Below are 15539 nucleotides of genomic sequence, written 5' to 3'. Positions count from 1 at the left end.
AACGTCAAAATATCGATAACAATAATATGACGTATTTATGGCACTTGAGACTAGGTAACATTGGCTATGATAGGATTCAAAGACTTACAAATGATGGACCTTTGAGGGAACTCACCTTAGGTGAATTACCTGTCTGTGAATCTTTTTTAGAAGGCAAATTGACAAAGCGTCCATTCTCTGCAAAGGGTGATAGGGCCAAAGAACCACCTGGTCTTATGCATTCAAATGTTTGTGGACCTTTGAATGTACAAGCCAGGGGTAGTTTTGAGTATTTCGTCACTTTCATTGATGATTACTCTAGATACTCATGTCTTTACCTAATGCATAGGAAATCATAAACATTTTCAAAGTTACAGAAATTCCTAGCAATGGCTCAGAACCAATTAGGTAAAAAGTTAAAGATCTTGCGATCTGATAGGGGTGGAGAATATTTGGATATGTAGTTCCAAGATCATTTAACTGAACTTGGGATTTTATCACAACTTACTGCCCCAGGTAATTTGCAACAAAATGGTGTAGCGGAACGCCGGAACTGAACTTTATTGGAAATGGTTAGATGCATGCTTAGTTACTCAACTCTACCAACTTCGTTCTAGGGACATGCAATTGAAACCGCGAATGACATTGTCAATGTCGTGCCATCTAAATCAATCCCCAAAACACCTTTAGAATACTGGAATGGTCGTGAACCTAGTTTACGCCATTATAGAATATGGGGTGTCCCGCTCACGTCCTAAGGAAAAAGGAGGGAAAGCTAGAACCGCGAATTGAAGTTTGCATGTTTGTTGGCTATCCTAAAGGTACTTGGGGTGGAATTTTCTATATTCATTCAGAAAAGAAAGTGTTTACTTCTACATATAATATTTTTCTGGAAAATGACTATGTCCAGAACTTTAAACCTCGCAGCAAAGTAGTTTTAGAGGAGATGGTTAATGAATTGAATCCAACCAATGTTCCATCATCATCAACGTGAGTTGATGATGAAATTCCCACTCTTCACGTCCAACCAACGCAATTCGATTTAAATGAACAAAGTACCACTGTTCCTGAGCAAATAGTCACGGAGCCTCGTCGTAGTGGGAGGGTTTCTAGGTACCCAGTTCGCTATGGTTTGGATGGTGAAACCAATATGGTTGTTGGTGACACTAGTGATGATAATCCGTTGTTTTTCAAACAGGCAATGGCTAGCCCTGAAAAGGAACTATGGCTCGAAGCCATGAAACAGGAAATGGAGTCCATGTACTCAAATTCTATCTGGGATCTTGTGGAAGCACCTAGTGACTTTAGGGCCATTGGGTGCAAGTGGATCTACAAGAAGAAATGAGGTGTTGATGGAAATATCGAGACTTATAAAGTTCGATTAGTGGCAAAGGGTTATACCCAAAGAGAAGGCGTGGACTATGAGGAAACTTTTACTCCAGTAGCCATGCTCAAATCCATTCGCATCCTCCTATCCATAGCAGGTGCTCTTGACTATGAGATCTAGCAAATGGACATCAAGACAGCTTTTCTTAATGGAAAGCTTGACGAAGTCATTTATATGGATAAGCCAGGAGGATTTAAAGTATCTGGAAAAGAAGGAAAAGTTTGCAAGTTGAATAGGTCCATCTATGGACTTAAGCAAGCTTCTCGTTCCTGGAATCTTAGGTTTGATGAAATAATCAAAACCTATGGCTTTGAACAAAATATTGATGAGCCTTGTGTTTACCAACTGAAGGCAAATCAAATAGTGGTATTCCTGGTTCTTTATGTAGATGATATCTTACTCATTGGAAACAATGTTAAGAAATTATGAGATGTGAAGAATTGGCTGAGCACTCAATTCTAGATGAAGGATGTGGGTGAAGCAAGTTATGTTCTAGGTATCCAGATCACCAGGGATAGAAAGAACAGATTCTTAGCTCTATCTGAAGCATCTTACATAGATAAAGTTGATGAACGTTTCTCAATGACAAATTACAAGAAAGGACGTCTACCGTCCCGCCATGGAATTCATCTTTCAAAGAAGCAGTCTCCTCAAACTCCTGAAGAGGAAGATTGTAACGCCCTGTATAGCCAAGACCGTTACACTGTGTTTATAAAGTGCCAGACTTGCTAACCAAGTCACTGAAACAAAATCGTGTTACTGAGACCATAAGAGAGCTAGGGTTTAAAATGTTTTGGTTTCAAAAGTTGCATTTTCATTAAGAAACATTACTCATTTACATGGGATCCCAAAAATACATGTTTAAAGATCGTTTACAAAAGTTATAAGATTCAGATACAATAACCAGCCATACTAAGGCAAAACAAGCGGTTAGGTAAACCTTGTCCTGATCCACTCCTCGACCATGATGATTGAACGGCTGGCTATGTACATTCCACCTCGGAGCTCTCCATCTCAGGCTTGGTCCAGCTTGCCTTTGCCTTTACCTGCACCACGTAGCATCCGTGAGCCAAGGCCCAGCAAGAAAACATAACAACAGAGCATAAGCAATCAACAGACAAATCGATATCTCACATTGCATCACATGATCTCAGCCATATAGTCATTCAGTATAATCAAGTATCCACATGTTAAATATATCAATTCATATCATATATCACTGCACAAATGATAACTAGGGCTAGCGCTCTCAGGCTGCTCCCTCCGTTATCCCACTGACTCCAGCTCGCTTAGGCCGAACTCGGTGAATATTCTCGGCTACCAGTGACCAAGCCGCGCCCTGTGCGCAAATACTATGTACGGCATTCTTAGGCCGCTTTTACATGTCCCATGGCGTGATACCATCATTGACACGATACAATTCTCGAGAGCACTTAGTCCCATCACAAACACATAATCGGGTGCAGTTTTCTTACCTTTCAATTCACTAGCTTTGATCCCTTGACTCCTTGAGCACGATCCCCCTTGAGCCCTAGCGCTCACCTAAACACAATCATGCCCAAAGTCATTATCGAACCTCAAGTCCAAAACCTAGCCTCGGGGTCAACCCCGAGTCCCCGGAAAGTCCTAGTTCCACCAAACAAGGTGGTGGAAACAAACCCCAAACCTTAGGTCAAAAACCCTTGCAACTAACCCTAAAATTCCCTTCAGGAAGCAGGGTAGCACTACAGCGCTCAAGGAAGGGCGCTACAGCGCTACAGACAGAAGCCAAAACCCCCTCAGCACCATGGCCTAGCACTGTAGCACTAGTCACAGACAGACCAGCACCAATTTTCCTCTTCTGCGATTTTCTCGAACCAACCTCAACCAAAACTCTTCCAACTCCTTCTCAAGTTCAAAAAAAACCTTATGACCATACTCCACTCATCCCAAGCATCCCAAATACCTAGAACTCAAGCACATGCATCCCCAAACTTAAAATTCACCATAGCCACTCCTAAGCTCTAAAACACAGTAAAAACCAGCTGATCAACAGAATTAGAGTTTAGTCTTTATACCTTTGATAAGATTTCAACCACAAGCTGTCTCTAGACCTCCTTGGCTTGCTTCTCCTTAACCTTTGCCCTGAATTTCCCCAAAGTTCCCCATCAAACTCAACTTATACACCACAATTCAGAAACCAAACCAGCAACTGAAGAGATTACAGAACCTTACCTCAAGTGATGGCTTAACCTTGCTAAACCTTTGTCAATTCCCCACACATAGCTTAGAATCCTTGATGCTTAGCTTATCCCAGCTCTCCTCTAAGCTTTACTCCATAAATCCTCAAAAACAGGTGAAGAAAACATGAGCCGACCTAGAGAACTCTCTCTGTTTTCCCTCCTTTCTTTTCCCTTCCATTTCCTTCTTTTTCAGACTTCTACATTTCTCCACACTTCCCACTAACATAAAGCTTCAGCATATCTATTCCTTACATGCCAAATGACCCTAATGCCCTCCCCTTTATTTCTAATCCTTTAGTCCACTTAAGGGCATTTTAGTCATTTTACCCAATTCCCATTATCTCCTCGAGTGTCTCTAAGATTTTCCCGCTTAATTCCTGATACCTAATTAACCACCAATAATATTCCTCAATGTCAAAATAGATTCCAGTTTATTCGCTAAATTCCCATTTATACCCCTAAGCTCACCCCGAGCCAGGTATAAATCCCCGCCATGACTTTTCCGCTACTTTGCTCACTAGGATCGTCTCGAGTCACAGATCACAGATATATCCACATAATAATGTGGTCTCAACAATTATCACATATATCAAAGCAGTTATGCTCATAATGGCCAAAATTACAATTATGCCCTTCTAACCTAGTCAGGGCCTACATGCATACTAATACACATAGTCATGCATCTCAAATACTCAAATAATCATATAACATACTTTAACTCATAATCATGCATCTTAATCATGAAATTCACACATAATTCCCATTATGCCCTCTAGGCACACTAATCAAGGCCCTTAAGCCTTATTAGCAAATTTGGGTCGTTACAAAGATGCAATGATAAAAATTCCTTACCCATCTGTAGTTTGAAGTCTGATGTATGTCATGTTGTGTACTAGACCAGATATCTACTATGCAATGGGAGTAGTGAGCAGGTATCAGTCAAACCCAGGACCGAAACATTGGATAGCAGTTAAGCATATCCTGAAGTATTTGAGATGGACTAGGGATTATATGTTAGTCTACAAGGGTGGCGTTCTGAACCCTGTAGACTACACCGATTTAGATTTTAAGACTGATGTCAATAACAGGAAGTCTACTTCTGGAATGGTGTTTACTCTTGGGGGTGGAGCTGTGATTTGGAGAAGCGTAAAGCAGACTACAATCTCAGATTCCACCATGGAGGCTGAGTACATAGCCGCGTCAGAAGGAGCTAAGGAAATAGTCTGGCTAAAGAAGTTCTATTCGGATCTTGGTGTTATTCCATAAATGGATAAAATGCTTGTGTTATTTTGTGACAATACAGGAGCGATAGCCAACTCGAAAGAACCTCGAATTCACCAGAGGAGTAAGCATATAGAAAGGAAGTATCACATTATTCAAGAATATGTGGCCAGGGGAGATGTGAAGTTTATGAAGATTGCAACTGAAGACAATCTTGCGGATCCATTTACAAAGACACTACCAGAAGCTGCATTTGATAAGAATATCAAGGAAATGGGATTATTAGAATTAAGGCATTAGTTTCAATTAGTGCAAGTGGGGGGTTTTTGGGATATTATGCCCTAATAAAAACACAAATTCTTTGTAATCTCATTTTATTATCAAGAAAAGAATAGAAATCATTTTTTGACTTGGTTAATCACTTTGCTCACATGTTTTATTTTCATGATTATTTTCTTAATATAAACTTCTATTAAATCCGACCATATATCTAATCTTATTTATAGTGACGTAATACAGTGGAATATAAATATGATTATATGTTCAAAATAAGTTAGTCCTATGATTAGTCAGTGCACCAGATTTACGCTGACTTGCCAATCTACAATATGATCTACTTACACATTATAGTGTTATGTTCTTTCCAGAACATTAGCAAAGTAGATAAGATCAGATGTATTTGTTACATCGGACAAGACCGATATTGACAGTTGATAAGATAAGTAAACATACTGTTATTATCTATTCTACTCATATCATATAGTTCACCATAGGTCAATTCAATCTCAATTCTGAGTGGTTAGTATTCTAACTGATTGTATTATTTGAGTTCTTGGACTTGTTCTTTACCAGCTTACCCTACGGACTAGCCCATACTTACATCTTGGGAACTCAGTAGTATAATTGAGTGGGAGAGTTAATCATAGATATGAACATCTATAACTTCTGATGAAGAAGTGAAACGATGGTTTCCATTTAGTTTGGTTCAAGGTGTTAAATGATAGAGATCTCATTTCAGTAATTAAATTAGTTTACTGAAATATCATTTATAAGGAGCTAAGTGTTTTAAGGATAAAGTACAATGAGGGGTAAAACAGTATTTTAGTCCGATCTTATTGTAGACCGTCTATAGAGGATTGAGTGACAATTATGGTTGTAACAATGGATAATTAATAGAGTATCTATATTTGTTATAGAGCATTCTATGAATTGAAGAGTGCAATTCTGAGTCTATAGTGGAGTCATGAGGAATTAATAAGTTAGTAAATTTATTTGTTTGATTTATGATAACTTATTGGAGTTTGATTTCATAGGCCCATGGTCTCGATCGTACCTTGGATAAAATCATCTAGATAGTCTCAATTAATTGATTTTATTATCAATTAGAATTATCAAAGTTGACCAGGTCAATTTTGGATAGTTTCACAAAGTTGTGTAATTTTGAGAAGAAAAGAAAAATTATGGCAGATTTATTAATTAAGATAAATTGGTATCTAAATTAATAAATAAGTTTAAATCAAGGTTCAAATTATAAATAATTAATTTGATAAAGGAATTATATAATTATTTAATTAATTAAATCAATAGAAAATAATACAGGCCTTGATTTTAAGTCCAATGGGCTTATAATCAAATGGGAAATTTCACGGGCCTAAAGCCGATGATAATTTCGACCTAGGGCTTTAAAATGGCTATTATTTTATTGATTTTTTAATTAAATTAAAGGCCTAATTGAGTCTATAAAAGGAGTGCTTAGAGAGAAGTCAAAACATAAGTTTAATCATTGGTTTTCTGATAGTTTTAGATTCTCTCTAAACACAAGTCCTTTTCTAGGGCTCTTTGTTATTTTTTCTTCTTCTCTCTATATTTATATCATGTGTTGAGAATCGCCCACACTAGTCTAGGTGGTTTTTAGGATACATTGGAAGATTGTGAAGAAAATAGAAGATCGGTTCAGTTTCTTGATAATACTCTGTGACAGAGAGGATACAAGAGTTAGAGAAACTGAAGGAAGGACTGTTTCATTCCGCTACGTATACTGTAAGTATTCTATTCTTTGTTTCTCTTTGAATTCAATTTTAGAAACATGTTTTAGGCTATCTTGTATTAATTTTCTTAATATTAGGTATACATGAAAATAAATAAAGATCCTGTATAAGTTTTCCCAACATGGTTGACCCCAAACCCTTGTTCATCGGGGAATGTTTCTTTGATGGGGACAAGAGAGTTGGAATCTTCTTCACGCTCCATTCTTGATAAATGGTCAGCCTGATGTTCTACCCCTTTTCTATCTTCAATCTCAACATCAAACTCTTGAAGCAAAAGCACCCACCAAATCAATCTTGGCTTTGCATCCTTCTTGGCAATCAAATACTTTATGGCTGAGTAATCGGTGTAGACAATCACTTTAGTTCCCACAAGATAGGAGCAAAACTTGTCAAAAGCAAAGACAATGGCTAGTAGCTCCTTCTTAGTTATAGAGTAATTCAATTGAGCTTCTGTCAAAGTGTGACTGGCATAATAAATAGAGTGAAACACCTTGTTCCTTCGCTACCCCATCACAGCCCCAACGGCATAATCGCTAGCGTCACGCATCAATTCAAAGGGCAAACTCCAATCTGGTGCAATAATGATAGGGGATGAAATTAATCTCTCTTTCAACTCTTGAAAAGCCTTCAAACATGCTCCATCGAAGTGGAAAGGTGTATCCTTCTCTAAAAGATTGCAAAGGGGTTTGGAGATCTTAGAAAAGTCTTTGATGAACCTTCTGTAGAAACTGGAATGCCCAAGAAAGCTCCTAATGTTCTTCACTGAATTAGGAGGTGGTAGCTTCTCAATAACTTCAATTTTCGCCTTATCAACTTCAATCCCTTGCTTAGATACCTTATGCCCCGGAAAAATACCTTCCTTAACCATAAAGTGACACTTTTCCCAATTAAGGACTAGGTTTGTCTCTTCACATCTCTTCAACACCTTAGACAAGTTATTCAGACAATCATCATAAGAATCCCTGAAGACTGAAAATTCATCCATGAACACCTCTAGAAACTGCTCAACCATATCAGTAAAGATAGACATCATACATCGTTGAAACGTAGCAGGAGCATTGCATAAACCGAAGGGCATTCTTCTGAATGTGAAGGTACCATAGGGGCAAGTGAATGTAGTCTTGTGCTGATCTTCTGGGGCCACTGCTATCTGATTGTAACCAGAGTAACCATCAAGGAAGCAATAGTATTCTCTCCTAGAAAGTCTGTCTAGCTTCTGATCAATGAAAGGAAGAGGGAAATGATCCTTCCTATTGGCCTTGTTTAGCTTCCTGTAGTCCATGCAAATCCTCCATCCAGTCACAGTTCTAGTAGGAATCAACTCATTGTCTTCATTCTTCACCACTGTGACCCCACCCTTCTTAGGAACACACTGTACAGGACTCACCCATGAACTGTCAGAGATAGGATAAATAATGCCAGCATCCAACCACTTGATGATTTCTTTCTTTACTACTTCCTTCATGATAGGATTTAGTCTTCTTTGCCACTCAATAAAACCTTTTTCACTGTCTTCAAGTAGGATCTTATGCATACACAAAGAAGGACTAATACCTCGAATGCCTGCAATAGTCCACCTAATGACCATTTTTAACTTTCTTAACACGTCGAGCAACTTTTCTTCTTGATCATGACTCAACTCTGCTGAGATAATGACAGGCATATCGCAAATGTGATGGCAAGACTTTCAACTCCAACTCAGGTGGCTCTTCAATGGATGGTTTAGGAGCTTTAAACTCCCTAGACGACAACTCCAATGAATCAAACTGGCCTCTTGTTCTTAACCCTTGAGAATTAGCCTCCAACCACGCTAAGTACTCTTCCTCATCTTCATCGTTGTGTGAATCAAGCAATAATAACCTCTAATGGATCATCAATGTTAATAGTCTCAAACTCCCTCGATGCCAAAGAATCTACCACTGAAATAGCAGAACACTCTTCAACCTCATCTGGAAATCTCATAGCCTTGAAAACATTGAAAGTCACCTGCTCATCTTGAACCCTCATAGTCAGCTCCCCCTTTTGCACGTCAATTAAAGTTCTACCAATAGCTAGAAAATGCCTCCCTAGGATGATTGGTATCTCCCTGTCTGCCTCATAGTCCAACACAATGAAATCAGCTGGAAAAATGAACTTATCAACTTTTACCAAGACATCCTCAATCTTCCCATCTGGATAAGCAAGAGATCTATCTGCAAGCTGTAGAGTCACTGTGGTAGGTCGGACTTCACCAATCCCCAATTGTCTATACACAGACATAGGCATCAAATTTATACTGGCACCCAAGTCACATAATGCCATGCCACAATAAAAATTACCAATGGTGCATGGAATGGTGAAACTCCCAGGATCTTTCATCTTCAGTGGCAGCTTGTTTTGCAATAATGAGCTTACATTCCTTGGTAAGAGCCACTGCCTCAAATTCTCCTAACCTTCTCTTCCTTGTAAGAATATCTTTCATGAATTTCACATAGTTAGGCATTTGCTCAAGTGCCTCTACAAGTGGGATGTTGATATGCAGCTGCTTCAACATATCTAGAAATTTCTTGAATTGCGAATCTAACTTTTGTTTCTGAAAACGTTGGGGAAATGGAGGTGGCTGCTTTGAAATTGAGTTGTCTGGGTGCTAATGCTATGGCATTCCTGCAGCATTCTGGGCAGAGGCAGATTTTTGTACACTAGGAATTTCAGCATCTTTTTGAACTTCCTCATTTATTTGGATTGAAGAGGGCTCACCCTCATGTCCAGAATTCGTCTTGGAATTCTCCAACTCTTTCCCACTCCTCAAAGTGACGAATTTACAATGTTCCTTGCCCCCATTTATGGGATTCTCGGTGTCACTTGGCAACGAACCATGGGGTCTATTTCTATGCTCATTAGCTAGTTTCACATCTTGGTTTGCTAAGTTTCTCAATGATGCAGCTTGGCTTTGGATCATGTCTTCATTCTTCACTATATACTCCTTCAACATGTTCTCAAGAGAGCTAGATTGCATTGCTTGTTGTTGTGGCCTTTGTTGTGGTGCTTGTGGGGGATAACACAGTGGGAAATCTTGTCTTGGAGGCATAGAAGAATTGCTAGGGCTAGCCCCTTGATTACTCCACGAGAAGTTGGGATGTTGCCTCCATGATGGGTTGTAGGAATTAGAATAAGGGTCATTCCTATTTTGATTCCCCATGTAACACACAACTGCTGGATTGGAAGGACAGTTGTCAAAAGTATGACCTTCACCACAATACACACAAGATGTTCTCCATTTGCCCAAATTGTGTCCCCATAGGCTGCCCCATTGATTGATTCATCCCCATATTCATTGTCTTGCGCATATTAGAAATAGAGGATACTTGGGCTGCTAAAGAAGTGATGGCATCTACATCATGAATACCAGCCACCTTTCTACCTGTAGACAATCTAGAAGTGGGCCATTGATAGTTGTTGTTGGATATCCTCTCAAGTATTTCATATGCCTCATTATAGGGCTTAGCATGAAGAGCCCTGTTCGCTGAAGCATCAACCACAATTCTAGTATGGGCATTTAGACCATTATAAAATGTCTCCATCTGGATGCAATGAGGAATGCCATGATGAGGGCATTTGCGCAACAACTTTTTAAACCGCTCCCATGCCTCATATAAAGATTCTTCATCAAGTTGCTGAAATGAAGTAATCTCATTGCGGAGCTTAGCATTCTTAGTGGGAGGGAAATACTTCATCAAAAAATTTCTCAACCAACTCTTGCCAAGTAGTCACAGAATCATATGGAAAAGAGTTCAATTAAGCTCTAGCTCCGTCTCTCAAGGAGTATGGGAACAACTTCAGTCTCAAGGCATCTTCTGTAGCTCCGGGTAGCTTGAATGAATCACTCACTTCAATGAACAATCGAAGATGAAGGTGAGGATCTTCTGTTGGCATCCCACTGAACTGACCCACAGTTTGAAGCATCTGGAACATGAATGGCTTCAATTCAAACTATGCGGCCTGAATTTCTGGTGTAACGATGCCCAAATTGAGCTCATTGAAGAGGGAGAGAGCATACTGCCTGATAGCACGATCTCTATCATCAACCACAATCACTACATTTTGCCCATTATTGGCAGCCATCCCCCCTTGAACTACTCTCTCTTGAGCAGCTCCTGCTTGATTTGCTTCCCTTTGACCGGTTCCTTGTTGAGCTCCTTGCTCAGCATCCATCATCATTACTCCCCTTGTTGATTTTTGTATCTTTCGCTTTCTTCTAAATGTACACTCTATTTCTGGATCAATGGGAAGTAGATCAAGGTCTTGATTCTCGTTCATACACTGTGTAAACCTAAAATTGCACAAGAATCACCCAAGTTAGCACAAAAACTATTGAAACCAAATTGCAATATACTTAATTTCACAATAAATGACTTTAAACAGTCCCCGGAAATGGCGCCAAAAACTTGTTGTGTAAATTTAAGCTAAGTGCAAGTGTACACTGTCAACAACAAGTAATATAGTAACAAGTACCAGATATCGTATCCATAAGGATTGTTCTTTAAGTTCTTAATTGTGAAACTAAGTTTTAACAAAATGATTTAAAGGCACTAAGATTAATTAAAATTATTGTGTTATAAAGACTAATTAATTAAATACTAATTAAATGTATAAAAATAAAAGAAACAACTCAGGAAACTTGATTCAAGGAGTACAAATGGTATAACAACAACTAAGATAATTATCTCCCTAATATGCAATTCTGACACAGATGCTGGACTGACGCTGCAGCAACTGGAAGTCTATTAGCCCAAAATTTTAGTTAATTTTCATAGGCTTTCGTCAAAGAACTATGACTTTAATCTTTTAATTAAATCACATATGTCTATGCTCATTCAATTTCAAAGATTTAATTTACGCATCAATTCCATTAGGCTATGCATGGTAATAATATATGTCTATATCATTACAATCTTGAATTCAAAAAGTTCAAGCATACACCATTCCAATTATGTGTCCTTTAATTTCAACCTTTTCAGAATTAAAAAAATAACCCAATTACCTACTAAAGGTGATCAATCAATAGCAAGCATTAAACATGATAAATATTTGAATGAATGAACATCAATATAAAAGTGTCAATACAATCATATATTAGGGTTCTAAATATCCTAACTATTTAGAGTTTAGCTCATGCTCATAATCTCAAAAATACCCAAATAAATGCAATCCATAATCTGAAAATTTAGATAATAAACTCAAAGGAAATAGAAATAAGGGTAAGAATTCAAGCCAAAGTGATGTCTCAAGTGGCTTTGTCCTCTGGCTTTTCCCTCTTTTGTCCTTCCTCTCTCCTCTTCCTTCACATCAATGGCTCCCAAAAATGGGTATATTCATTGCACCAGGCACCTAGGTGTGTTCTTCCCTGCCTTGGTCGTTTATCCCTCGTAGAAAATAAGACTATCAATACATTTAGGTCATCCCCCCCTTGGGTCACGTGGGCCTCTTTGATTTATCTTTTAATTTTTTTGTTTTTTGTCTTCTTTACCAAAATGCACCAAGTACAATAAAAGCCCAAATATCCTTGTATCAATTACTTTCAGCCCAAATAAGATAATTACAACAAAATGAGTTTAAGACCATAAATTTGAAACTTCACATGTGGACCCTCAAAATAGAGCATCTGCGAGGATGCGATGCTGCGGCAATTCCACCGCATTCCTCAAATTCTGATTCCACTTCACACTTCAATTTTTTTTCTCAAATTGCTCCAAACTCAAAGACCACCTATCAACATAATGAACCAACATATTTTTAGAGATTTTCCCAGCATTACTATACTATTTAATATTATCCTACTTTAATTAATATTTAATGATAACAAAATAAAACTACTACAAAACATCACAAATCAGTCTTCCTTGATAAAAAAATTAAGTTTAAAAGCATATAAATAACTCTAATTCCTTGAGTTATCACAGCCCTAAACTTAACTCATTGCAAAACACAAAATACACAATATCCAAAAAACACACAAACTAAATAAAACAACTCAACACAACAAAGACAAAAAATCAAAACATACAATTTGGAATCAATCTACAAAGGATATGCAAAAGTGGGGATAATGCTCTCAAATAAATTATGCAAATGATAACTCAAATGTGCTCACAAACCAAATTCCTCAAGTATTAAAAGGCTAACAAAACCAAGATTTGAATGTTATTCCGGTGAGTGTGCGAATAGTCCTTTCCAATCAATCCCAAATCCCTAGATCAAGTTAAGCGACAATCCTAAGGTTCAATTCATGCTTTCATATGTTGAACTCAAAAACCCCTCTCCACTAATGTAGTTAGCTTAGTAATCTAGATCAATAAGTCTTTATTTTTGGTTGTAATGTAGGCTAGGCAAAAGGTATGGATGAAATAAACATTAAGCATTTATGATCAAAATCGTTTAACCCTAATCTGTCAGTTGACTTGAGAATCACATTTATTTTCAAACGACTTGATTAGCAAGTCTTGCACTATTTAAAACACACAGTGTAATGGTCTTGGTTGTAACCCCCAAAATCCCTAATGCGACTTAATGGCAGGATCAGTAGGCCGGGAGGGCCGTAAAAGTTTAATTATGCCATTAATTGATAATATGCATGTTTATGTGAATTACATTAGAATATGATGTTATATGCATGCATGTAGGTCCACATTTGATTATTAGGGTGTTTTGGAAATTTGGCCCATTGAGGGCAAATATGTATATTTGGGTGCATATTGTGATTTATGAATGAGATCCCATTGTTATGGAGATATATTCTAGCTATTCAGCATGAGACCGTCCTATATTGTTGATTAGCGGTTTTGTCATGACGTGGGTCTTTTATTGGGATATTGAGTTATGAGGATGTTATTTGACGTTAAATTGGGAGTTATTGAGATCAGGAGGAAATTTTGTGAGTTTTGACTATAATTTCCTCAGGGGTATTTTGGGACCCCGAGCACTAGGTTTTATTTGAGGTTACTTAAGCTTGAAGTAGCTTGTCACATAGAACCGTATGTTAGAAAACCTTTCTTCTCTTCCCGATAGTTCACTTTACCATTTGAAGCATTTTCGAAGAAAGCTCGAGTTCTAGGAATCAGATTCAAGCGAGGAACAAGGCATAGCGATCCTAGGAAAGATTGGAAGCCTATTAGCCGAAGGATTTAGTTGGAAACAACTCAATTGGAGGTAATTCAAGTTTTAAGTTTTAAGTTTTTCAAGTTTTTAAGCTTAGAATTGGACTTTATGAATCGTTGAGTTTTTGGTTCCTTTGAGCTTCTGGATTTGATGGTTTTGGAATATTCGGAAGCTTGGGAACTTTGATTTGATGATTTGGAAGTTTTTAGGTACGTTTTTGGGGTGTTTGGGAGGATGGAAAATGAGTTTATGGATGGTTCAGGGTTGGGGGTTGCGGCCTTGTTCTAGGGCGTCGCGACCCTAGCTTGAAGAAGCTGCTTGCTGGGCGCCGTAGCCCTAGGTGTAGGGCACCGCGGCCCTTGCTCCTAGAGTGGCTGTGGGCCGCAGCCCTTGGTGAGGTTTGAGTCCGTTTGAGTGTTTTGGCCCCAGGAACTTGGTTTTAGGCCTCGGGATAATTCCTACAACCTGGACTAGTGGGGATTGATGTCCGAGAGGCTAGATCTTGGTTTAGGAACCTTTGGTGTTCATTTTATTGATGGTGTCACATATTTGGTTATGACTAGGTAACCGCTAAAGGCTTAAAGGTTGATCGTTCTTATAAAAAATTTCGCTCGAATCAGAGTTAAGAAAACTGCACCCTGTGTATATGTGACATACATGGTTATTCTTGATGCATGTTGGATGCTTAAATGTGACATGCATGGTTATTGTTGAGGCATGTCAAGTGATTAAATGTGATGCATGTGTTGGACGAGAAACATGTGACTAGGGCATGCTTTGAGTACTGAATAGGAGATTATTCAGAGCTTGAGCCTTTTTGTTTATGCATGGTCCTAATTATGTTGGTAGTTGTTAAGTAAGCATGTTGAATTCCCTGTATTTGGATATTTGACATATGATATATGTTTGGTAGCATTGGTTGCTTGTGTGTGGCACCAACTGTTCAGGTTCGGCACTGGTCGCGTATCACTGACCTGAGAGTCAGAAATGGCATAAGCGTCGAGGACACAGGGCCGAATGAAGATTAGATCTAATCGATATCAGCGTTGAATGACTCATATGGGGTATTAATGCTGGACCGACCCGAAGGTCGATGAAAATTATAAGCGCTTGGCTAGTCTAGGACTAGTTACTCAGAGCCAGGGCCTAAGGCCTAGGTGACTGCTTGTCACATGGCTAGGGAACAGTGTTCCATAGTTATGACTCTAGGGTCATGAGGAAGGTTAGGTTGATGACTAATCATCATGCACCTATCCTGTTTAAGCTAGTGAAAGGATCACTAATTTATAAAGGGAACGGAACCCACCTTAGTGACTTGTACCACTATCACTCTTTTATTCAGTGCTATCAGCCCGGTATGGTTACCAGAACAACCAATGATAAATCACTTATCTGATTCTGATTGACTTGATAGTTACCCCATCAGGAGGGCAAGATTCCTTGTCCTGGATACCCATAATTACGTGGATTTGTTTGCCTGCTTGACTAGGGCTATATCTGCTAGGTATGTGCCTTATGATTTGATGACATGCTATTACTGTTCATGAG

At 38.5% G+C, this 15539-nt stretch overlaps 1 protein-coding gene and 1 non-coding gene across 2 annotated transcripts; one reads left to right on the top strand and one right to left on the bottom strand.

Moving 5' to 3' along the window:
- Positions 1-8702: 8702 nt before the first annotated feature.
- Positions 8703-10035, bottom strand: LOC133806424 (uncharacterized). The gene is made up of 3 exons (XM_062244526.1): positions 9594-10035; positions 9176-9392; positions 8703-9132 (listed from the first exon to the last, which is right to left on the bottom strand). The coding sequence occupies exons 1-3, from the start codon at positions 10033-10035 to the stop codon at positions 8703-8705; spliced, it is 1089 nt and encodes a 362-aa protein (XP_062100510.1).
- A 398-nt stretch (positions 10036-10433) lies between these two features.
- Positions 10434-10540, top strand: LOC133807540 (small nucleolar RNA R71). The gene has a single exon (XR_009879447.1). It is a non-coding gene; the product is annotated as a small nucleolar RNA R71 (small nucleolar RNA).
- Positions 10541-15539: the final 4999 nt, after the last annotated feature.

This window comes from Humulus lupulus, chromosome X, assembly GCF_963169125.1.
Source record: "Humulus lupulus chromosome X, drHumLupu1.1, whole genome shotgun sequence".
In the NCBI taxonomy this organism is placed as follows: Eukaryota; Viridiplantae; Streptophyta; class Magnoliopsida; order Rosales; family Cannabaceae; genus Humulus; species Humulus lupulus.
This window is presented reverse-complemented; position numbering and strand designations above follow the sequence as displayed.

Bases quoted from the DNA above. Each gene is read 5' to 3' on its own strand.
- LOC133806424 (XM_062244526.1), bottom strand. From the start codon at position 10,035: ATGGGGAATCAAAATAGGAATGACCCTTATTCTAATTCCTACAACCCA. The intron at 9,393-9,593 runs GTGAGCCCTCTT...AGAAATTTCTAG, and splicing joins GACGAATTCTGGACATGAGG to ATATGTTGAAGCAGCTGCAT. The intron at 9,133-9,175 runs GTAATTTTTATT...CTTGGGTGCCAG, and splicing joins CACCATTCCATGCACCATTG to TATAAATTTGATGCCTATGT.